The sequence below is a fragment of the Bufo gargarizans genome, chromosome 11, assembly GCF_014858855.1.
Source record: "Bufo gargarizans isolate SCDJY-AF-19 chromosome 11, ASM1485885v1, whole genome shotgun sequence".
NCBI classification, from domain to species: domain Eukaryota; kingdom Metazoa; phylum Chordata; class Amphibia; order Anura; family Bufonidae; genus Bufo; species Bufo gargarizans.
In genome coordinates this window covers 7452843-7478743 of record NC_058090.1, presented here as the reverse complement: position 1 = coordinate 7478743, position 25901 = coordinate 7452843, and the positions used below count along the sequence as shown (strand labels likewise).

Genomic DNA, 25901 nt, shown 5'->3' with positions numbered 1-25901 from the left:
GGCGGACAGGGAGGGACATGGGAGAGACCGTGCATGGGCTAAACAGATGTGGGATGATAGCAGATAATGATGGTGAAAGGTACAGGGAGGTACCCTGCACAGAGAGGAGAGACCCTGGTGATCATCCAGAGGTGAGAGCACATTTACTACAACCACCATCATCCACCAACTGGGCTTCATTCTGGGGGGCACAGGGGCATCTATAGGGGGCACGTCTCAGCAGACACAGAGAATGCAAGGAAGGTAACAGAATGATCCGCTGTGTGTAGATAAAATGTGAAACTTCATATGGAAAGGGAATGGTAGCATAGGGTGAGAGATGAAGACATGTCACTGTGTGTTACATAGGACTGCAGGTAACATCTACTACATTATCTGTACTCAGAGAGTTGTCACTGTTATCTGTGGTGTTACATAGGACTGCAGGTAACATTTACTATATTATCTGTACTCATACAGATATCACTGTGTTGTCTGTTGTTTTACATAGGACTGCAAGTGACATCTACTACGTTATCTGTACTCAAAGTTATCACCGTGTAATCTGTGATGTTACATAGGACTGCAGGTAACATCTACAACATTATCTGCATTTACTTATCAATGTTGCATGTGGTGTTACATAGGACTGCGGGTAACATTTACTGTATTTTATGTATTCAGAGAGTTATCACTGTGTTATCTGTGGTGTTACATAGGACTGCAGGTGACATCTTCTACATTATGTGTTCTCAGAGTTATCACGGTTTGTTATTTCATGGTGTTACATAGGACTGCAGGTAAAATGTACTACATTATCTGTATTCAGAGTTATCACTGTGTTATCTGTTGTATTACATAGGACTGCAGGTAACATCTACTACATTATCTGTACTCAGAGAGTAATCACTGTTATCTGTTGTGTTACATAGGACTGCAGGTAACATCTACTACATTATCTGTATTCAGAGTTATCACTGTGTTATCTGTTGTATTACATAGGACTGCAGGTAACATCTACTACATTATCTGTATTCAGAGTTATCACTGTGTTATCTGTTGTGTTACATAGGACTGCAGGTGACATCTTCTACATTATCTGTACTCAGAGAGTTATCACTGTGTTATCTGTTGTGTTACATAGGACTGCAGGTGACATCTTCTACATTATCTGTACTCAGAGAGTTATCACCATGTTCTTTGGTAGCAAAACAATGATAAATGAAGTTCCAGCGCTGCAAAGTAATTGTTGTGTCGCTTGTCTCTTTATTCGTGGCAGCAAAGTTACAGCATGTAGATCAAAACCTCACACTCCAACACTATGGACGTCATCACTGTGTTATCTGTGGTGTTACATAGGACTGCAGGTGACATCTACTACATTATCTGTGTGTTTTGATTACAGATAATGTAGATGTTATTTGCAGTCCTATGTAACACCAAAGATAACACAGTGATGAGGTCTCATGCACACAACCATATTTTCAGTTCTGATCTGATCCACGCTATTTGAGGATCGGAAGCGGACCCATTCATTTCCATGTGATGTCCACATCCGTATGTCCGTTTTGCCGCCTCACAAAAAAGATAGAACATGTCCTATTCTTGTCCGTAGACAAAGCATAGGACATCTCTACAGCTGTTTTTTTTTAAATGGCGGCATGCACTTGACCGGTATCCGTGTTTTGCAGATCCACGATTTGCATACCACAAAGCATAGTCGTGTGCATGAGGCCTGACTCTCTGAGTACACATAATGTAGTAGATGTTACCTGCAGTCCTATGTAACACCACAGATAACACAGTAATAACTCTGAATACAGATAATGTAGTAGATGTTACCTGCAGTCCTATGCAACACTATAGATAACACATTGTTACCTGAAGTCCTATGTAACAACATAGGTAAAAATGATAACTCTCTGAGTACACATAATGTAGTGGATGTTACCTGCAGTCCTATGTAACGCTACAGTTAACACAGTGCTAACTCTAAGTACAGATAATGTGGTACATGTGACCTGCAGTCCTATGTAACATCACAGATAACAGTGATAACTCTGAGTACAGATAATGTAGTACATGTTACCTTCAGTCCTATGTAACAACATAGATAACAGTGATAACTCTCTCAGTACAGATAATGTAGATGTCACCAACATCCCTATGTACCCTTATAACACAGTGACATCTCTGAGTAAAGATAATGTAGTAGATGTCACCTGCAGTCCTATGTAACAGCACAGATAACACAGTGACAACTCTCTGAGTACAGATAATATAGTAGATATTACCAGCAGTTCTATTGCAAAACCACAGATAACAGTGATAACGGAGTACAGATAATGTAGTAGATGTTACCTGCAGTCCTATGTAACACCACAGATAACACTAGTAACTCTCAGAGTACAGCTAATATAACAGATATTACCAGCAGTCCTAAGTGAAGCCACAAATAACACAGTGATAACTTATCGAGTGCAGATTACGTAGTAGATTTTACCTGCAGACCTACAGACAATGCATGATAACTATAGATAATGTAGAAGATGTAACCCGCAGTCCTATGTAACACATCATAATGCCACCATTAGCAGAACTGCAATGTTTGATATTACTCTTTACCAAATGATAAACTCAGGTCTGCTACATCTGTGTATGTCACACCGTATCCACTCCATCCTGTATCTAGACGGCAACCCGTAAATCCCCTTCTCTAGCTTTAGTGCTGCCCGCGGCTTGCCCAGGTTGGTATCCCCTCTCCCTCTATCGTGATACCTTTCTGTGGTTCCGGCATTCTCTCTCCTCCTGATCATTTGGGGGTTAAGTGATCCTGAAAACCCCATCTTTACCTTCTGAGGACATGAGTGGTTTGCTAAGTGCTTCTGCATATTGACTGTGCATACATTACACCGCCAATGCAATCACTCATTTGCAGGCAACTCAGGGGCGGCCAGTGGATTAGTTAACACTTGCAGAAAGGATTTTGTGAATTTCATCGTACACCCGTGATAATTAAGACATTGCACTGAACATCTTTACGAACTGAGACACGGAACCCAAAAAATAGTCAATATTTACAACTACATTCTCCTATACACCTAGGAGAGAAACGTAAATCTCCTAGAACAGTGGTGGGCAACCTTATTAGTAAAATGAGCCAAATATCGACAAAACAGCAATTTTTATTTTTTTGAGAGCCACATTTTTTAAACTTCAAATATATAGGAAGGTACATTGTTATTTACTTCATAAGGGTATTCCTAACCATCTGAACATACCTTTCTCAATCCTCGACACTACATCTTCTTTCACTCCACAACGTTTTACCCTATAAGACGCACATAGGTTTTAGAGGAGGACAATATGGAAAAAAATATTTTTCATTACACCTCAGGTCAGACCACTAATCAGAACCTCAATGTTTGAAATCTCTTTTGAAATTTGAAAAAAAAGGAACTCGGGGGTTCTGTACCAACGCAACGCTGTCTTAACAGAGTTTTCTTGAATTTTTATGCACTTGGAAAAGCCGTGCGAAGATTTCTGAATCCATTTACTGTCAGTGTCACTAAATTCAAGGTGGAGTTCTTTTCCCCACTCAGCAACCCAGGGCGGTACGCTAGAATAGCTCTCACTTAGAATCTGCCTATAAATGAGGGTGGTGCATTTATGAGGTAAATTTGGCAGCAGAACATAATTCTCCAACCATGATGGATCAGGGAGAGGGGTAAATTTGGAAATCATAAACTGCCTACAAGCATTCTCAAAGTCATTTCTTTGAATGAAATCTTTACCAAGGGCAGGTACACCCGAGAGGGCAGTATAGAAGTCGGAAGTGATCTGTAACCCTTTCAAATCTCCTAATCTGTGATGTGACATTGATAGCCAAATGTCTGATGGAGATTTAATTTGTGGGAACAGTAGTGTGGGGATAACTGAGATAGGAGCTAAGGGAGAAATCTTGTCCTGAGCAGATGTTAAGACCAAAGACTTATGGCAAATATGCAGCATTCCTCTGGTGAGTACGCTATCTACTTTGGTCCCTTCTCCTGTCCTCTCAGGTGTCCATAACCTATGGAACAATTCCTTACCCAACAGGGCCAATTCTAAATCTACATGCATACAGAATGTCTCTTGTCTGGCCAGTTTAAGCCACCTTTCCAAACTAATAGCCTGTATATAGGTTGATAGGTCAGGGAGGGAGATACCCCCATGTTTCTTTCTTCGGGAAAGAAGGCGAAAGGACATTCTAGTGCGCTTCTTATCCCACAAATAACTGCTCATGATGGATTGTAGTTTATTAATGAAACTAACAGGTACCGATATGGGTAGGGCTCTCAAGGTGTACATTATCAGCGGCAGGATGTAGGTGGTGAGGACATTTTTCCTGCCTAGCCAGGTTAGGAAAGGAGAGCTGCTCTTAGAGAGAATAGAGGTGACTTTGGAGAGTAGCGGGGGGAAATTAAGACTAAACAACAACTTGGGGTCCATCGGGATCGTCACCCCCAAATATTTTATTGCTTGTGTAGGCCACTTGAATGGTGTGAGGGCTTTGACCTTAGTACGCAGGACAGCTGGGAGGGAAACGCCAAGGGCCTCCGACTTATCGAAATTTATCTTAAAATTTGAGATAACCCCAAAAGTTTCGAAAATCTGCATAACCTCCAGCAAAGCCTCTTCAGGATTTGACAACAGGAGCAGTAAATCATCAGGAGCAGTAAATCTGCCTAGTTTCACTCCTTTGATCGTGGGGGATTGGCGGAACTTAAGAAGAAGCGTCTCTAGGGTGAGTACAAACAAGGTGGGGGATAATGGGCATCCTTGACGAGTACCGTTTCTAATTTGGAAGGCGTTCGATAGGGTGCCGTTGACTAGTACTCTCGCAGATGGTGCAGAGTATAGATAGCTCTGATGAGGCCTTCAGGGAAGCCAAAGGCTTGTAGTACTTTCTCCATATAGGCCCAGCTAACCCTATCGAACGCCTTCTCCGCATCTGTGCCCAGGAGTACAAGAGGGGACTTAGATTTGATGGCGTGGGTGATCGCATGTATGACTCTACTGATATTATGCCTACCCTCTCTACCTGCAACGAAACCTACCTGTTCTTCACCCACAAGCCCAGGGAGCAACCCTGACATCCTGCTGTTAAGCAGTTTAGCCCACCACTTCAAATCGGTGTTCAGCAGTGAAATCGGCCTGTAACTTCCACATGCTTCCTTATCCTTCCCTTCTTTATGGATAATCGTTATGTGCGCTTCCTAGGCTTGTGGGGTCAGAGAGCCACCTGTAAGGAGGAGATTGCATGCCGTGACAAAATGTGGGACTAAAATATCTTTATACTTTTTGTAATATGAGCTTGGAAAACCGTCAGGTCCGGGACTCCTGCCTGAAGGGATAGACATTAGAACCTTTTCTACCTCTTCCGTTGTAAACGGTTGAAGCAGCTGATGTATATCGACCTCAGAAATTCTTGGGATGTTAATAGAGCTAAGGAACTCCGACGTGCGTGTCTCGATTTGCTGGCTGGTGAGGGGTATTGGGAGGTTATACAGATTTGAATAAAAGGAGCAAAACTCCTGAGCTATCGCTGGAGTATTAATAAGTCGGGGGCCTGAGGCTGATTTGATGGCTTGAATAAAGGATTTATTTCTTTGGTTCTTAATAAGGTTGGAGACTAACTTAGAACCCCTATTCCCATGAAGGTATTGTTTGAAGCGCAATACGAACATTCAAAAAGTCAGTGACCTTATGCCTCAAGCACTTAAGCAGAACCTCAATGTTAATAAGACCTCCCTGAGATCAGATGTCAGCTCAGACCCCAAAGTAAATGACCCCCTCAATCAGACCTCAGATAAGAGCCCCATGCCTCTCATCATCCCCATTATCAACCATGATGCCTCTCATCATCACCATTATCATCCATGATGCCTCTCATCATCCATGATGCCTCTCATATCCCCCATTATGATTCTCATCACCTCATTGCCTCAGATCAGCCCCAAGTTTCATAAAATAAAAAAGCACTTACCTCTCCGGCTCCTGGATGCCGCTGCTCCTCACCACCCGCGCTCTGTGTTCCTCCTGCTGTCGGCTGTGCTGTGAACTGGCGTGCACAGAGTGACGTCACAGAGCGCCTCACACTGTGCGCAGCCCTGCACAGCCTACAACCGAGGACCAGGAAGCGGTGAGTACAGAGCCTTCACCGCTTCCTGGTCTTCACCCTCCTACCTAATTTTGCTACGGGCAACGAAAATGCTATCGCACTGTACATGTGAGCCCGCACCTGGAAGAGCCAATATCAGGGGGCTAAAGAGCCGCATGTGGCTCTAGAGCCGCAGGTTGCTGACCACTGTCCTAGAACATGGCGGAGATTTATCAACAGAGCCGTAAAATGCCCAAATTACCAAGTCAGCAGAAATAGTGCTAATTACCATGATATAATATATGTGAAGTAACGTGCTGCGCAGGTCAGACACTCCTCTTCCTTACATGGACATTTGCACCTATATTTTGAGCATACAAAAATCTTATTATGCAGAAAAAACCTATTCATCTGCCTTTAGTCTGCATTTTCACACTCACTTAAAGGGATTGTCCAAGTATTTTAAGGCTATGTACATCTCTGGGTGAATTTTTTAATTTATTTATTATTGCATTGTACTTATTTTGAGCTAAAAATAATTTTTTCAATTGGTCTTTATTACAAATATAGAGCCCTTTTTTTCTGTACAGAGCTGAGATGCTCGAGTAGCAGCCTGTGGATTTTCTCTCTTTTCCGTCAGACCAGGAGCAGACAGACTCCTTACCTCTGCTCTCTGACATTATAAACACTCATTATAGCTCAGTTCTTATGTTACCGACAAGAATGTGGCTTAAATAAGTGTTTATGCCCTCTTAGTAGTTTAGAGATGGTTTATTAGATGACGGCACAAAGCAGTCACACAACTAGAAAAACAGTTAACCGTTTGTGACAGAAGGGCTCAATATCTTTAATAAAGGCCAATTGAAAATATTATTTTTAGCCATAAATGAGTAAAATGCAATCATAAACAAAAAATGACTCTGAAAGTGTACATAGCCTTTAACCCCTTCCCGACCTTTGACGTAGTGTTACGTCATGGGAACCACTGAGTTCCCGCAATTTGACTTAATAGTACGTCATCGTGATCGCGCGGGCACCTTAGCGGTGCACGCGCGATCACTGCAGGGGCCTGGCAGTCCGTGGTAGCCGGGCCCCTGCTGTATCCGCCGGCATCGCTGTAAAAGCCAATGCCGGTGGATTAACCCCTTCTATGCCGCGGTCCGCGCTGACCGCGGCATAGAAGAGGTTTGTGTCGGGTGAGGGAGAGCATCGAGTCCCCGCGCTGCTGTGGCGGGGACCCGATGCGACACAAGGCAGCCCGATGCCGTGCAGAGGCTGCCCAATGCCTTGCACGGCATCGGGAACTGCCTTCTACGGGAGCTGAGGAGATCCAGCCTCAGGCCCGTCTCCTAGGCAACCTGTTAGTGTATGACTCAGTGTCATACACTAACAGGCAATGCATTACAATACAGATGTATTGTAATGCATTGCAGAGGGGATCAGACCCGCAAAAGTGAATGTCATAAATAAAGTATAGTGTAAAAAAATAAAAAATAAATAAAGTGTTTTTAATAAAAATTAATAAAGTAATAAAATTAATAAAGTAAAAAAGAAAAAAAAGCCCATTCCCCTTACTTTATAATAAAAAACAGAATGTATCAATAAAACCGTAAATGCAAAAAATTAGCCCCTACCTAAGAGAATCGGTCAAAAAAACTATAGCTCTCAGACTATGAGACACTAAAATATGATTATTTTTTGCTTCAAAACTGCAATTATTGTGCTAAAGTGAAAAAAATATAAAAAGTATACATATTAGGTATCGCCACGTCCGTAACAAACAGCTCTATAAAAATATCACATGACCTAACCACTCAGATGAACACCGTAAAAAAAAAAAAAAATGTCAAAAAAAGGCTATTTTTGTCACATTACATCACAAAAATTGCAACAGCAAGTGATCAAAAAATGTATGCCCCCCAAAATAGTACCAATGAGACCGTCCCTTGATCCCGCAAAAAATGAGACCCTACCTGAGAGAATCGGTCAATAAATAAAAAAGCTATGGCTCTCAGACTATGAGACACTAAAATATCATTATTTCGGTTTCAAAAATGCTATTATTGTGTAAAACTGAAATAAATAAGAAAAAGTTGACATATTAGGTATTGCCACGTGCGTAACGATCTGCTCTATAAAAAAGTCACATGACCTAATCCCTTGGTTAAACACTGTAAAAAAAAAAAAAAGGGCCAAAACATAATTTTATTTGTTACCTTGCCTCACAAAAAACATAATATAGAGGAATAAAAAATCATATGTACATCAAAATAGTACCAATAAAACTGGCACCTTATCCCGTAGTTTCCAAAATGTGGTCACTTTTTGAGTTTCTTCTGTAGGGGTGCATCAGGTGGGCTTCAAATGGGATATGGCATCTAAAAACCAGTTCAGCTAAATTTGCCTTCCAAAAACCATATGGCGTTCCTTTACTTCTGCGCCCTGCCGTGTGCCTGTACAGCAGTTTACGATCACATGTGGGGTGTTTCTGTAAACCGCAGAATCAGGGTTATAAATATTGAGTTTAATTTGGCTGTTAACCTTTGCTTTGCTACTGGAAAAAATAGATTAAAATGTAAAATCTGCCAAAAAAGTGAAATTCTGAAATTTCATCTCCATTTTCCATCAATTCTTGTGGAACACCTAAAGGGTTAAGAAAGTTTGTAAAATCAGTTTTGTATACCTTGAGGGGTGTAGTTTCTAAAATGGGGTCAATTTTGGGTGGTTTCTATTATGTAAGCCTCAGAAAGTGACTTCAGACCTGAACTAGTCCTTAAAAAGTGGGTTTTGGAAATTTTCCGAACAATTTCAAGATTCGTTTCCATACTTCTAAGCCTTCTGACTTCCCCAAAAAATAAAGTGTAATTTTCAAAATGATCCAAACATGAAGTAGACATATGGGGAATGTAATGTAATTACTATTTTGAAGGTATTACTATCTATTATGAAAGTAGAGAAATTGAAATTTGGAAATTTGCAAATTTTTAAAAATTTTGGGTAAATTTGGCATTTTTTTATGAATAAAAATGTTAGTTTTTTTTTTTTACTTATTTTTACCACGGTCATGATGTACAATATGTGACAAGAAAACAATCTCAGTACAAGTATAAATCTGTATAAGTAAAAGTGTTTTAAAGTTATTAACACATAAAGTGACATGTCAGATTTGCAAAAAATGGCCTGGGCAGGAAGGTGAAAACAGGCCCGGGGTTGAAGGGGTTAATACTGATGACCTATCGTAAACATAGGATAGGTCATCAGTATGTGATAGGTAGGAGATTGGCGGAGGCCCGACATCGGGCACCCCTTCTGATCAGCTGTTTGCGCTCCAGTGAGTGCTACGGCCTACTTGCAACTTAGTAAGCACAGCACCGTCCACTGGATAGTGGCTGTGCTTGGTATTGGCGCCCATTCACTTGAAGGGGACTGAGCTGCACCTAGGCTATGTGACCGAAGAAGGTGACATCACTGGCCTAGGAAGAAGCTGTGGTGCTCACATAGCGTCCCGGTCTCTTCAAACAGCTGATCGGTGAGGGTGCTGGGAGTCCCATCGATCAGATACTGATCACCTATCCTAAAGACGGGTCATCAGTATTAAACCCTCTGACGGCCCCTTTTCTGGAATCTCTAGTGCTTGGAGAGCTTTAGAAGTTTTGACAGCATCTATACACCTATCTATGGCACCATATTTGTCAACGTACATACCCCATACAACTGGCATACATACAGTGATATATCTTCCCCATACAGCTCTATGTCTGCGGCTTCCATCATACAGGTGTACAATAAAACTGTCTGCCAAAAGAGTTCAGTGCATGAATTTATACAGTTACCATAGACTGCAATGGAAGCTGTAAAATCTCTTTGCACTGAGCTCCCCCTACTGGAGGTGGCATAAAAATGCAGTGTTTTCATGTTGGGAACAGAGGAAGGAGTTCAGCGTCGAACCCCCCACCCCCGGGCCCCATAGCCGTCAAGTGGTTTGCCTCCATGGAAGGTATGCCACTGCCTCATGCATAACCCAATTATTTGTCTACCTCTACTGACTATGCCATCAGTAATAACTGGCACTCCATATGATATGCCATCACTTTATGATCAATAGGGGTCTGACCACTTGGACCCGGATGAAAGCCCTTTTCAGCTTCACCCCAGCAAAGCAGGTAAAGTCTATGAAGGATCCTTAAAGGGGTCGTCTCACTTCAGCAAATGGCATTTATTATGTAGAGGAAGTTAATACAAGTCACTTACTAATGTATTGTGAATGTCCATATTGCCTCCTTTGCTGGCTGGATTCATTTTTCCATCACATTATATACTGCTCGTTTCCATGGTTACGACCACCCTGCAATCCACCAGTGGTGGTCTTGGTTGCACACTATAGGAAAAAGCACCAGCCTATGCAAGCTCCTACGGTCCGGGCCACTTGAGAGGCTGGCGCTTTTTCCTATAGTGTTCAAGCACGACCACCACTGATGGCTGGGTGGTTGTAACCATGGAAATGAGTAGTGTACAATGTGATGGAACAATGAATCCAGCCAGCAAAGGAAGCAATATGGACAATCACAATACATTAGTAAGTGCCTTGTATTAACTTTCTCTACATGATAAAAGCCTCTTGCTGAAGCGAGACAACCCCTTTAAGGTATGTTCACATGGCAGATTTCCCATATGTATTTCAGTGTATATTCTATTACTAAATCCACGTGGAATCTGCTCTAAATCCGTCTCTTGTTGTTGTCGATGGAAATCTGCCTCATAGTACATATGGCAAGGATTTTTCGGTACACGAATAAGGCTACTTTCACACTTGTGTTGTTAATTCCGGTATTGAGATACGACAGAGGATCTCAATAACGGAAATTAAACGGATCCGTTTTGCTTTTACACACCAGGATGCATCTGTTACGTTTGGATGCGGTTGTGTGAAATGAAAATGGAAAACAAAAACGGATCCGTCACTAAATTTAGAATGCATGAGGACTAAACGGAAATCTCAATGCCGGAAAACAACAAAGTAGCCTTAGAAGTCTATGTTGTGTGCATGGGGTTAAATCCGCGTGCAGATCCGCAGCATTGAGAAACACTAATCCACGGCAGAGATGTGAGGGTCATCCTGAGATTTCGGCCACGGATTCCCGGGACAACATGTGTTCAGTGATTAAGGACCGGTCCTTATATGTATTATGAGGGCATATCCTAGTGATGGCATATCCTATGGATACTGTGGGAAACCCCCCTTTAGGGTAATTCTGTGTTAAATCCATGGCAAAAGCTGCATATGTTCCCGTGAGAATTTTACTCTACGCCTTTCAAATTATGAAATCTGCAGTACAAATTTACATTTTGCTAATTTAAAGTCTGCACTATTGGTACATTTCTGCAGTGGATTTTTTTTTCCTGTAGATGTAGATGATATTTGGTAAAATCTCATCCACTTTGCTGACAAGGGTGGGGAGATTTATCAAGACCAGCAGTCTTGATAGCCCCTGCACCGCCAGAGAATGCACCTAATTTATGACGAGGTGCTTGCCTTGTCCTAAATTAGGCGCATCCTCCGGCAGTCTGTGCGCTTAAAGAGCTGTCGTAGATTTCTAGCTTCATCTGCGCCATTTGTCTCAAGTGTTAACCACACCACTTTTCCACCCTTGCTGTGGAGGAGATCTCTGTATGGAATAGCAGTGGTCTCCTCTGCTAACTAGCAGGTGATTGCCGGGAAGGAACGCTTCTCTCCCGAAAATCATCTGCCACATCGGGCTATGTATTACAGCCTCAAGCCACATTCTTATCAGTAAGATAAGAATTGAGCTATAATGTGTGTTAAGGAGGTCAGAGATCAGGAGCCATGGGAAACAGTAAAAATACAGAGCATGCTACTAGAGAATCTCAAGGCTGTACAGAGAAAGGGGCTCAACATTTTTAATGAAAACCAACTGAAAAAAAATATTCTTAGCTCAAAATGAGTACAATACAATAATAAAAAATAACTGCCTTTAAGGTGGGTTTACACATAGGATTTTGCTGGCAATTTTCTGCAATTTTTGTGGCAGTTTTTCCAACTGCATTTTCTCAGTGTTTTTTTTTTATAAATACCAGCTCCAGAAGTTAGCTGAAGTTCCATGGGAAATATGAAACCCAAGACCCACTGTGCACAGAGACATAGGAGAATGAGTGCAAATCAACCTCTTCTGATTTTGCTGATGGCAACACTTTTTTTCGGTATTTCCAGCATACAATAGAACGGAGGGTGAAATACACCTTTTTAAGATAATGCACTCAGAAAACTTCTGCATTCTTGAAATTCTTCAGTGATTACTTTCAGGATACAAAAAAATAAAATAACATATTGAGCAATATATTGCACAGGTCGCCCCCACACCAAGAATACAGCTACTAAGAAGGGCCTTGCAATGAGTAGTAACGTGCATTTTCATGTGTCTGGTTTCTGTGACGGAATGACTCTGCATCCTGGAAAAAATTATATTTTTGTAGGAAAAAATTATTGTTGCCAGAAATTCAAGCAAGAATTGATTGCCTGGAGACAGCGCTCTGACTCAGTGTGATGTCACCGTCTGTGCACAGGTCTATGAGGGAGGCTCAGGCAATGTACCAGCGATTTATCCATCTGTTTTATGTGCACCCCTCACCTACAACACTGGAGGAAGACAACTTGTGAATGACCCTCATATTTATGGAAGTCATGACTGCCATATGTCTGAATAATATCGCATCTAAGAAGGCAGAGACTGACAACAAGGGATCAGAGCCCTTCAGGAGCTAAAGACCTCAATGGAAAGCAAAGGGGTCTGATGTCCAAGGTGCCCACTGGCAGCTCTGTCTGACAAGAGGCTGCAGAAACAGAATGGAGCAGGGGTGGCATTATCTACTGCACGCTAAGGCTACTTTCACACTTGAGGCAGTGTGATCCGGCAGGCAGTTCCGTCGTCTGAACTGCCCACCGGATCCGCCGATCTGCATGTGACTGAAAGCATTTGTGAGACGCATCCGGATGCGGATCCGTTTCACAAATGCATTGCAAGAACGGATCCGTCTCTCCGCTTGTCATGTGGACAGACGGATCCGTCCTGTATCTTTTTTCACATTTTTGCCGTCCTTCGCATGCGCAGACAGGAAGGACGGCATTCCGGTATTTTGAATGCGGGATCCGGCACTAATACATTCCTATGGGGAAAAATTACGGATCCGGCATTCAGGCAAGTCTTCAGTTTTTTTTCGCCGGAAATAAAACTGTAGCATTGCCTGATCAGTCAAAATGACTGAACTGAAGACATCCTGATGCATCCTGAACGGATTGCTCTCCATTCAGAATGCATGGGGATAAAACTGATCAGTTATTTTCCGGTATAGAGCCCCTGTGACGGAACTCTATGCCGGAAAAGAAAAACGCTAGTGTGAAAGTACCCTAAGTCTGTACATAGCTTGGCTCCATATATACAGTATATTATACTTTCTAACTAAGACTTACAAAATGAATGGTCGATGATCACTAGATGTATTGGTCAGGGAACAGAAGGTATTTGGTGATGTCCTGCAGTTCTCTAAAGAGGTCAGCGGTGTGATAGTCTGCAGAATATACCACTGTATATCATTTAGAAGGTAAAGGGGAAGAGCAATATTCTGCAAATCTATGGCTCTCAGAATATGGAGACACTAAAACATGATTTTTTTTTTGCTTCAAAAATGAAATCATTGTGTAAAACGTACATAAATAAAAAAAGTATACATATTAGGTAACGCAGCATCCGTAATAACTTGCTCTATAAAAATATCACATGATCTAACCAACCCTTCAGATGAATACCGTAAAAAAATAAAAAATAAAAACGGTGTAAAAAAAGCTATTTTTTGTCACCTTACACCATAAAAAGTGTAATAGCAAGCGATCAAAAAGTCACACACACTACCTGTCTGAGGGTTATTGTGTGTCTTTAAATATGTTTAGGCACTAAATTAGTCTACTTTGGCTCACAGGTGTGATTTCCGCATGTTATTGTTGCGTTACTTTATTTTATTTATTTTCTTTTATGTTTTATTCATTATCTGTACACTATCATTTTCTGTATGGATATAATGGTATCTACGCAGTATATATGATCTGCTTTCCGTGAAGCATATTATTTCTGTGCCATTTTATGTATGCTGTAAGATGTACACGATTTCTTTCATTGTGAATAAAATACTTTGAAACTAAAAAGTCACACACACCCCAAAATAGTGCCAATAAAACAGTCATCTCATCCCGCAAAAATCATGCCCTACCCAAGGTAATCGCCCAAAAACAGAAAAAATGATGGCTCTCAGACTATGGAAACACTAAAACATGATTTTTTTTGTTTAAAAAAAAAGAAATCATTGTGTAAAACTTACATAAAAAAAGTATACATATTAGGTATCGCCGCATCCGTGACAACCTGGTCTATAAAAATATCACATGATCTAACCTGTCAGGTGAATGTTGTAAATAACAAAAAATTAAAACGGTGCCAAAACAGCTATTTCTTGTAACCTTGCCTAACAAAAAGTGTAATATAGAGCAACCAAAAATCATATGTACCCTAAACCAGTACCAACAAAACTGCCACCCTATTCCGTAGTTTCTAAAATGGGGTAACTTTTTTGGAGTTTCTACTCTAGGGGTGCATCAGGGGGGCTTCAAATGGGACATGGTGTAAAAAAAAAAGTCCAGCAAAATCTGCCTTCCAAAAACCGTATGGCATTCCTTTCCTTCTGCGCCCTGCTGTGTGCCTGTACAGCGGTTTACGACCACATATGGGGTGTTTCTGTAAACTATAAAATCGGGGCCATAAATATTGAGTTTTGTTTGGCTGTTAACCCTTGCTTTGTTACTGGGAAAAGTGGATTAAAATGGAAAATTTGCCCAAAAAATTGAAATTCTGAAATTTCATCTCCATTTGCCAATAACTCTTGTGGAACACCTAAAGGGTTAACAATGTTTGTAAAAATCTGTTTTCAATACCTTGAGGGGTGTAGTTTCTTAGATGATCATCATTTATTTCAAGGGTCATGCGACCACAGCGTGGCTTGGATCACCTACTGACTTAATTTTATTCATAAAACTTATACTTTTATTGTTACTATTTAAAATTTAAATTTAAACACTCTAAATTATATTAAAAATCCTCAAGATGAGCGGTGAGAACTGATATACAGATTATGTGTACCTCTACTCCGTGTACACCACTAGGTAGGATAGCTCCTGATAATATTCTCAGGGCTTACCCAATTCCCTACAGCTCTTTCAGCAACTTTATATTTAGTTGCTCATGTATCTCTACTGTGGAGACTCACTGCGCCCATCTGATTCTAAAATCTACAGTATTCCTGCTTCCCTACATGTTTCGCCGAAACTTCGGCGTCCTCAGGGGATATGCAGGTTTAAACCAAAACCTGCATATCCCCTGAGGACGCCGAAGTTTCGGCGAAACATGTAGGGAAGCAGGAATACTGTAGATTTTAGAATCAGATGGGCGCAGTGAGTCTCCACAGTAGAGATACATGAGCAACTAAATATAAAGTTGCTGAAAGAGCTGTAGGGAATCGGGTAAGCCCTGAGAATATTATCAGGAGCTATCCTACCTAGTGGTGTACACGGAGTAGAGGTACACATAATCTGTATATCAGTTCTCACCGCTCATCTTGAGGATTTTTAATATAATTTAGAGTGTTTAAATTTAAATTTTAAATAGTAACAATAAAAGTATAAGTTTTATGAATAAAATTAAGTCAGTAGGTGATCCAAGCCACGCTGTGGTCGCATGACCCTTGAAATAAATGGTGTTATATATTTAAATAGCGTGGCCACCTCCTGTGGGACCTAATAGTCTTTTGCACACATAGTTTCTTAGATGGGGTCATTTTTGGGTGGTTTCTATTATGTAAGCCTCGCATAGTGACTTCAGACATGAACTGGTCCCTAAATATTAGTTTTTTGAAAATTTCAGAAAAATTTCAAGATTTGCTTCTAAATTTCTAAGCCTTGTAACAGCCCCAAAAAATAAAATATCATTCCCAAAATGATCCAAACATGAAGTAGACATATGGGGAATCTAAAGTAATAACAATTTTTTGAGGCATTACTATGTATTATAAAAGTTGAGAAATTGAAACCTGGAAATTTGCAATTTTTTATAAATAAAAATGTTTTTTTTTTTACTTCATTTTACCAGTGTCATGAAGTACAATATGTGACGAAAAAACTGTCTCAGAATGACCTGGATAAGTCAAAGCGTTTTAAAGTTATCAGCACTTAAAGTGACTCTGGTCAGATTTGCAAAAAATGGCCAAGTCCTTAAGGTGAAATAGGGCTGAGTCCTTAAGGGGTGAAAACAATGTACCCGCAAAAAAATAGCTTCTGCGTCCATTCTGTATTTTTCTCACTCCCATCATTATTTTCAAATGTTTTTATTTCAGGCTGACATAAAGTTGTACATACAGTGTGATATGATAAGTAGTACTTTACAGCATCAGAGTAGTATATAGGAGCTATTACGTCAACCTTTCGACACCAGTCGGTTTTTAGAAGGGGGGTGAGGGGGAAAGGAAAGGAGAGGGGAAGGGGAAAGGATGAGTTATGGGGGATTAGTAGTACAAAAACATTAACTTGACTCCTTGCAAACCGCAAGCTGAATAGAACATAACAGCAGCCCAATATGTTCACCTCTCCTGCACAGTTAGGCCCCTTTCACACGGGCGTTGCGGGAAAATGTGCGGGTGCGTTACGGGAACACCCGCGATTTTTTTGCGCGAGTGCAAAACATTGTCATGCGTTTTGCACTCACGTGAAACAAAATCGCGCATGTTTGGTACCTGGTGTAGATTGTATTATTTTCCCTTATAACATGGTTATAAGGGAAAATAATAGCATTCTGAATACAGAATGCATAGAATATAGAATGCATAGTATAATAGAGCTGGAGGGGTTAAAAAAAATAAAAAAAATTATTTAACTCACCTTAGTCCACTTGTTCGCGTAGCCGGCATCTCCTTCTGTGTCCTTTGCTGAACAGGACCTGGGGTGAGCATTAATTACATGAACAGGACCTGTGGTGACGTCACTCCGGTCATCACATGATCCATCACCATGGTAATGGATCATGTGATGACCGGAGTGACATCATCACAGGTCCTGTTCAGCGAAGGAGATGCCGGGCTACGCAAACAAGTGGACTAAGGTGAGTAAAATTTTTTTTTTTTTAACCCCTCCAGCCCTATTATACTATGCAATCTTTATTCAGAATGCTATTATTTTCCCTTATAACCATGTTATAAGGGAAAATAATAATGATCGGGTCTCCATCCCGATCATCTCCTAGCAACCGTGCATGAAAATCGCACCGCATCCGCACTTGCTTGCAACCCCATTCATTTCTATGGGACCTGCGTTGTGTGGATTATTGCACCGCAACGCACAAAGAGGAGCATGCTGCGATTTTCACGCAGCGCATAAGTGATGCGTGAAAATCACTGCTCATGTGAACAGCCCCATAGAAATGAATGGGTCGGTATTCAGTGCGGGTGCAATGCGTTCAACTCACGCATCGCATCCGCGCGGAATACTCGCCCGTGTGAAAGGGGCCTTAGTGGAGTTAGAATCCAAGCAAGCACATGGCGCGCAGGGACCCCTACTGAGCCGTCAAGTAGGATCATATCCCTTAGATTGGCGGATCGTTTAGTAAGACACGCGTCTGATACCAGGAAGTGAGTTGAAAACATTCCTGGATGCATCTTCTACCTGGAGGGGCAGTATATCTATGAAGCTCTCCCAGCATGCAAAAAATTGCTTCACATGGATCTCCTTCCTGAAAGAAGCCTCTACCCTGTCCATCTTCATTAAGAAGGAGACTTTCTTAAGAAATAGCTCAAATGGTGGAGGTGTGGGGTTGATCCACGTGTGGAGGATAGTCTTGATTCCTGCTGCTGCTATAAGACATAATTTTCTATTACCAGGCGTTCACTCGCATCATTAGAAATGACCATACTCATCTGCAAAACGGTCTAGAATAGGAAATGTTCTATCATTTGCAGAAAGGCCACATGGATCCGCAGATAATACGGATGTCTGCATGGCCCCATAGAAATGAATAGGTCAGTGTGCCGTTCTCAAAAAATCTACATAGCATATGTTTCTCATAGAATACAATATACATCCGCACGCAATCCTGATCATGTGCATTTAGCCTCAAAAAGGAAAGGCTCATCAGTGTTTTTTACCCTCCGTTCCACTGTATGCTGGAAATACGGCCCCACAATAAAAAATATCTGCTAAATCGCGCAGGGCAAAGGCATTTTACGGAGTTCCGGTGACGTACCGGGGCTCTCCATGGGGCTGCCAGGAAGCCCGTTGACATCACCGGCACTGATGGGCAAGCTTTGGCACTGCCCTAGCCTGTAAAACGGCTAGGGCAGCGCCAAAGCCCACCCATCAGAGCCGGTGACGTCACCGAACACACTGCCGGGCGGAAGCTTCTGCCCGGCAGTGTGTTATTGCAAATAAAAGAGCCCGTGCCCTGCGCGATCTAGCGCAGGGCAAGGGAGCGCATTGGAGCAGGAGATGCTCCGATGCCAACATCAGGGGGGCTGCCTGGGTGAAATTATGGGTATGTCCGGGTTCAGCTCTGAACCCGGACAACCCCTTTAACAGCATTTAGAAAGCATTAAGAAAACTGCTTTACGACAGCCCCGTGGGCCATAGACACAATGGTCAGGAGGGGACCTCACTGACTTGTATGGGGGAGTCTTCTAGGCATGGTCTGTGACCTGTGCTGAGGTCATTGTACCAGGAAAGAATAGATAAGATGTGACAATCACCTATTGTGAATGGTGGATCCTGTCTTATGTGCCATAAGTAACGTGATCTGTGCAGACCAAGAAGTGGCGCCTATGATTAGGCTCAGTGGTCAGTGGGAAAACTGCAGGATTTTATGTTTTCTGTTTAAATCTAGATAGACATGGGAAATTAAAAATTCCATCATGAAAATTATGTTAAACATAAAAACGTGGGGTCATTTATTAAGACCGACATTTTAGACGCTGGTCTTAATAACCCTGCGCTGGTGCTTGATGTGCCCAAGTCATGTAGACTTAGGCACATCAACCGCGCCAGCCTCTACATAAGGCCTCATGCACACGACCGTTGTGTTCCGTTCCGCAAAATGGGGTTCCGTTGTTCCGTGATCCGTTTTTGTTTCCGTGTGTCTTTCTTTATTTTTGGAGGACATAAAGGAATGTAAAAAAAAAGTCTAAGACAGGTTTGCCATGCAAATGATAGGAATAAAATGGACGCAGACGACAATCTTGTGCCTCCGCGTTTTTTAGCGGCCCCATTGACTTGAATAGGTCCGCGAACCGTTTTCTGTGGAAAAATAATATGACAGGTTATATTTTTTTGACGGACTGGAACCACAGATCACGGACGCGGATGGCAAACGGTGCACTATCTGCATTTTCAACGGCTCCATAGGAATGAACGGGTCCGCACCTGAAAGGCTAAAATCGGCAGAACGGACGCGGAAGCAAACTACGGTCGTGTGCATGAGGTCTAACTGTGACATGCTTAAATCTACGCCAGCTCCCTTGCTGGCATAGATTCAAGTCATTTTCTAAGTCATTATATACACAGAACAACAATGGAGGACCCTATCTGGGTATAGGTATATTTACATAATTAGCAATTTAAGCCGCACAGGGTTAGTACCCGACTGGACCCAGAGAGATATTTACATATTGATAAAATATAACTTTATTTAAGTGTGTTAAATCTCAATTCCTTGTGAGCAAAACAAAAAGGTATTAAAAATAAACTGCTACTTGTGTCCAATGCTTGATGTAATTTGTATTTAGTTGCTCATAGCAAGGATGTGCACTCTTCCTGCTAATCACATAGGTGCTGCTAACGATTCACTAATGGCCAGTTACATGGCTGACGTTAGAGCTAAAACTACCTATTGATAAATTCTCCTTAATGCGTACATGCTGTATATATCAGACCTAAGGGCACAGGCAGACAGATCACTAAAACCTAAAGCTGCCCCCGACATGTTTCGCCAGCTAGACTGGCTTCTTCAGGGGTTTTAGGCAGAAGTAAAGGAGGACGCCACAGACGAAGTGTAAATACCCTCTATGACAAGATTGACAAGTGAGCAGCGTCATATAGATGGGTGTCACTATCATTCACAGTTACCCAATACCACAACATAGTATCCATCCTTCGCTACACCGCTCAACCAATCGCGGTGTTTGTGGGGAATTCCCTCATGGCGTTCTAAGCCAAAAACAGGCGTAGAAAATGAAAAATGCGATGGGCCTGCCCATGTCACGCCCCCATGGAAAAGTGGCGCGAGTGGGAAAAAGTCGTAGATTCACCCGCAAATCCCCTTTGCGACCAAATCTGCGACAAAAGTACGCCAGAAAGTGGCGTGCTTCTAAATCATAAATGACCCCCATGATTTAAACAATAGATCATTTTCTGATTACGCATTTCCTTTTAAACAAGAATATTTGGAAAGCTGCTTTATTTTTTTTATTTCAAAGAATATTTGGCAGGATCAGCTAGTATTGAGTAAGATGAGGATCATTGGGCAAAGCTATTTACACCCCATCCTGTTGTGGTGTTTATTTTATACACCCTAGAGGGAGAATATCCCACCGACCAGCGATAAAGCGCCCCGAGCCTTTGTTTGCTCACAGGATGTGTGTCATTTTTTTACTCTGAGTGGTTAATGCGGGCGGAGAGCCCTGTTAATACGGGCAGGAAACATTTAACAAATTGTTAGGAGGAAAAACAAATCTAAATACGAAGTAAAGACACAAAGTGAACATCTAGAGAGGAACTTGGTGGCGGATGACGGAAACTGTGTGCGTGTTATATGAGAGAGGTAGCTGGGTATATGCACCGCTGCATGAGATTCCGCTTCTTGCCCCATCCTCAGGGTAACAGATACTGGTGAAGACACGGCAGGTGAGTGAAGGTGGCGCAGTTTACAAGATATTGTGCTATTGCAAAAATAGAGAATAGGTGGATACCAATATGCATACAGGTTATCATAATAGGTATAAGGGCTTGTTCACACGACCGTAGGGCTTCTTCTGTGTTTTGTGGACCGTTTTTCACGGATCCATTGTTCAGTTTTTTGTTTCCGTTGTGTTTCCGTTTCTCCCTTATGGCATACACAGTATACAGTAATTACATAGAAAAAATTAGGTTGGGCATAAAATTTTCAATAGATGGTTCCGCAAAAACGGAAAGGATACGGAAGACATACGGATGCATTTCCGTATGTGTTCAGTTTTTTTTTGCGGACCCATTGACATGAATGGAGCCACGGAACGTGATTTGCGGACAATAATAAGACAAGACTCAAAATGTAGCGGACATACTCAAGGAGTACATTCTGTTTTTTTTGGTGGACCCATAGAAATGAATGGTTCCGTATAAGGACCGTATACAGAACGTAATAAACGGCCTGTATACGGAACGAAAAAAACGTTTGTGTGAATGAGCCCTAAGGCTGCAAGCCAAATGCTTTCTCTACAAGTCAAATGACTCAGAAGTGAGAACTGGGGGACCAAAATGTGCATGTACTCTATACAAAGCATAAGCACTCTTGGCCAGTGATGGCCAGTTCGCAGTGTTCGCCAGCAAACACATGCGGGCTGCCATCTTGACTCACAAGTCCGGAGATCCACAGGTAAGCCCTTACCTGTGCCGGGAGCCGGTCTGAAATCAAATGCAGTTACCGGGAGCAGGCAGTTCCGAGAACAGCCGCCAGGGGCCTTCATCGGGCTGTTCTCGGAACTGCCTGCTCCCGGTGACGGCATTTGTTTCAGACCGGCTCCCGGCACAGGTAAGGGCTTATCTGTGCATAGCCGGACTTGTGAGTCAAGATGGCAGCCCGCATGTGTTTGCTGGCGAACACTGTGAACTGGCCATCACTGCTCTTGGCTAGGGATGAGTGAACTTGCATTTTTCAAGTTCAGGTTTGGGTATTTGTGCAATTCCGTAATGGACCACGGAATCCTTTAAGAGGCATTCTGTTTTGCATTCCGTCATAATTAAGGTTGAGCGAATCGACTTCGGATGAAGTTTCATCCGAAGTCGATTCGCTCATCCCTAGTCATAATAGAAGTCAATGGGCAGCATACCGGATCCGGACGGTTTCCGTAATGCACTGAGTCCTGTCCTGCATAATGGAAACCGCCCAGATCCGTTATGCTGCCCATTGACTTCTATTATGACAGAATGCAAAACGGAATGTCTCTTAAAGGCTTACGTGGTGCAGTCCGTGATAACGTAATTGCACAAACACCCGAACCCCAAAAATGCACGTTCGCTCATCCCTAGTCTCGACCAATGAGATGCACCAACTCGCACTCTGACTCATTTGTAGGGGTAGCTGCTTTTTGATTAATAAGTCCGTTTGACATAGCTGAAAGAGGTGGACATAGCTGAAAGAGGTGGACATAGCTGAAAGAGGTGTGGCTTAGTCTAGATACGCCATAAATGTCAGTAAGGTTTAGGACCCACCTCTGAGACCTGCTCCTATCTCCAGGACGAAACCCACAAAGTCAAGGGAGAACAAGACATGCATGCATGAGATGCCCACCGCTCGCTGCTTTGTGGCAGTGAATGAAGCAGACGCCGTGCATGCATGGTGTGCTCTCCTTTCACATTGGGGCCCCGTTCTGGTGATAAAAGAGGGTCTCAGAGGTGATAATTGCACCTATCTGACATTTATGGCATATTCTAGCAATGTGTCATACATGTCTCAGATGCAACAACCTCTTTCAAATATAACAATGAGCGCTAAAATTGTGCCAGTTCATCAAATTTCATACAAAGTTTGTCCAATTTTTGTGACTTGATAAATGTGGCTTAAATCAGCTCAACAGGCTAAACTCGTCCATTTTCCTTTCTACTTTGCAAAACCAGAGTGAGTGGTGTAAAAATGCAAAATGTCGCAAAGTTTCTATGCTGAGAAGTCAAACGGGTGTGCAGCAGAAAAAAAAAGCAGGAATCCAAATAATTTCAATACAGCACAAGTTACACTAAATCTTTTTACACAAACCTATAGCTCAGCTTCTTCTGCTCTAAAACACGCTGCCTGCAGATCATATGTGTTAAGTTTGACTAGTTCCCTTTAAGCGTCGTCACTTTTTGGTCTAATAGTACCCAAATTATGCGCCAACTATATTTACGTGAAAAATAATTAAATAAAGAGGTCAACTGAGTTACACAAAAGAAAAAAAAAATATATAAAATAACATATACTCACCTATTTTACCCCTGCTGCTTCTAGAGCGACTACCCCGATCCTCCCAAATTTTGCTTGTTTGGCTGCAGCAATGATCTGCACGTGACCACTGCAGCCAATCACCGGCATCAGCATTCTCATTCTGTATAAATTAAAATGGCTGTAGTCGTGTCTGGGGTACAAGCACAAATCAATAGCTGAAGCCAAAAGATGATAGGTATGACATTTTTAGGTATGAACTTTTATTATTTTATGACAATTCCTGCCTTTGGGGGATTTTTTTATAACTTTGACAAGGGGGTATTGCGGTAATTAATTTATGCTAAATTATATCATCATGTTCTTCACAGAGATCCTCCAGGTCTAATGATGTGACAGTGACCTGGGCACTGACATGGAGAATGGAACTGGAGACAACCGGGAGATCAATGTCACCTTTTGCACCATCAACCACACCATACACCAGACCCTCTTCCCGGTGGTGTACGTTGCTGTGTTTGTCATCGGTCTCCCAGCAAACAGTTTGTCTTTGTACTATGGCTATCTTCAAATCAAAGCCAAGAATGAGCTGGGGATATATTTGGTCAACCTAACCGTGGCGGACCTCCTGTATATCTTCTCCTTGCCCTTCTGGATTCAATATGTCCTTCAACATGACAACTGGACCTACAATGAGCTGATGTGCAAGATCTGCGGCATCCTCCTGTATGAAAACATATACATTAGTATTGGGTTCTTGTGTTGCATTTCCATTGACCGATACCTGGCCCTAGTCCACCCGTTCCGATTCCACAAGCTTCGGACTAGGAAAGCTGCCCTTGTGGTTAGTATGGTCATCTGGTTCAAGGAAATAATTACTAGTTATTTCTTCTTTGGGCATGGGGAGGTCACCAAGGACCCCGACAGCCATATTGTCTGCTTTGAACATTATCCCATAAAAAGCTGGGAGCACAGTATCAATTATTACCGCTTCTTTGCCGGCTTCCTCTTTCCAATCTTTCTCTTGTTATTTTCTTACTGGCGTATTTTCAGGGTCATTCGAAAGAGCCAAGGGACGCAGACAAAAAGGAAGCTTCGGATCAAGCAGCTGGTCCTCAGCACCATCCTGATCTTTCTCATCTGCTTTGGTCCCTATCACATACTCGTGGTTATTCGGAGCTTGTTTGAGAAGAACTGTTCATTTGCTTCCAAAATATTCAATGTCTACCACTTCTCCCTGCTGCTCACCAGCTTCAACTGCGTTGCCGATCCTGCGCTCTACTGCTTTGCCAGCGAGAGCACCTACAAGGACTTTCTGAGGTTCAAAGACACTTGTCTTGGCTGTATAAGCTGTGGGAAGGTTGGGCAAAAAGACGCGTATGAGATGAACTATACGGACGTCTCCAGAGCAAAGACCGACAAAACAAATCCATCCCCGGCAGAAACAAATCCATCCCCGGCAGAAACGGAGACGTCTGTCCTGTGCAAAGACAAAACATCCAGTGCTGAAAACAGAAATGAGGAGGGCCCTGCCCCTCAGGTATAGAGAAATAAAATGGAGTAACTATGTCGTTTGGCGGTTAATTTGGCGGTAATCACGCCCTTTCCCAAATGCTAAAAGCATATGTAAACTATTAACCCCTCCCCTGCAGTACACGGTTTGATGATTCATTCACTGGTTAATCAAGGGTCACACCAACTATCACTAGATTTTTTATAAATTAAAAGGGCTATCCCACAAAAAGTATTTTAGATAAGAGATAAAGAGCGGATCCCGGTCTACCGCAAGTCCAAACTGCAATCCTGAGAGCAGAGGGTCGCTGAGCCACCTCTCTGGATCCGGAGTACTGCGCTTGTCGGCCTTCCTCACCATTCGTTTCTATAGGAGTGACGCAGAGAGCGCTCTGTCAGACCCATAGAAGCTAATAGTGGACCAACATGCATACTACTGCTCCATTCAGAGAGGGGAGGCAGGGATCTCAGGACTTTTGGAGGTCCTAGCAGTTAGACTGCGATCCCATATTTATTACTAATCCTGGTGATAAAAACTTTATATCTTGGGTATGGTTAGAATAACGTAATCTGAAACTCCGCTAACTGCACTTGCTGCTGCTTGAGATATAGGGGTGATTTATTATTGGATTGTTTTTTGGCGTTAAAAAGTTGTAAATTATGGCACAAGCAAAAAAAAAAGTGTAAAGAAAAGTAGGCAAAGTTTACAGGAAGAGGAAAAAGTCAAGACAAATCTATTAAGTTTAACCGAGTTTTCCAAGATTCTAATATTGATGACCTATCCACAGCAATATCAGATAGTCGGGGGTCTGACACCTAAGATCGCTGCCGATCAGCTCTTTGAGGAGGCAGTGCTGCTCCAGTGAGCGCCACGGCCTCCTCGCAGTGCCGTCCATTGTATAGTGCATGTGCCTGGTATTGCAGCTCAGCCCCATTTACGTAAATGAGACCGAGCTGCGTCTAGGCCATGTGACCAACGAACATGACATCACTGACCT

The 25901-nt window shown here is 42.3% G+C and overlaps 1 protein-coding gene across 3 annotated transcripts; it reads left to right on the top strand.

Moving 5' to 3' along the window:
• On the top strand, positions 1 to 25901 carry LOC122921555 (ovarian cancer G-protein coupled receptor 1-like). Of its 3 annotated transcripts, none has more exons than XM_044271611.1 (2): positions 1 to 131; positions 23763 to 25901. In XM_044271611.1, the coding sequence occupies exon 2, from the start codon at positions 23807 to 23809 to the stop codon at positions 24935 to 24937; it is 1131 nt and encodes a 376-aa protein (XP_044127546.1). In that variant the 5' UTR covers positions 1 to 131; positions 23763 to 23806; the 3' UTR covers positions 24938 to 25901. The 3 variants fall into 3 exon arrangements, with proteins under 3 accessions (XP_044127546.1, XP_044127547.1, XP_044127545.1); XM_044271612.1 differs by lacking the exon at positions 1 to 131 and adding an exon at positions 206 to 243; XM_044271610.1 differs by lacking the exon at positions 1 to 131 and adding an exon at positions 20965 to 21119.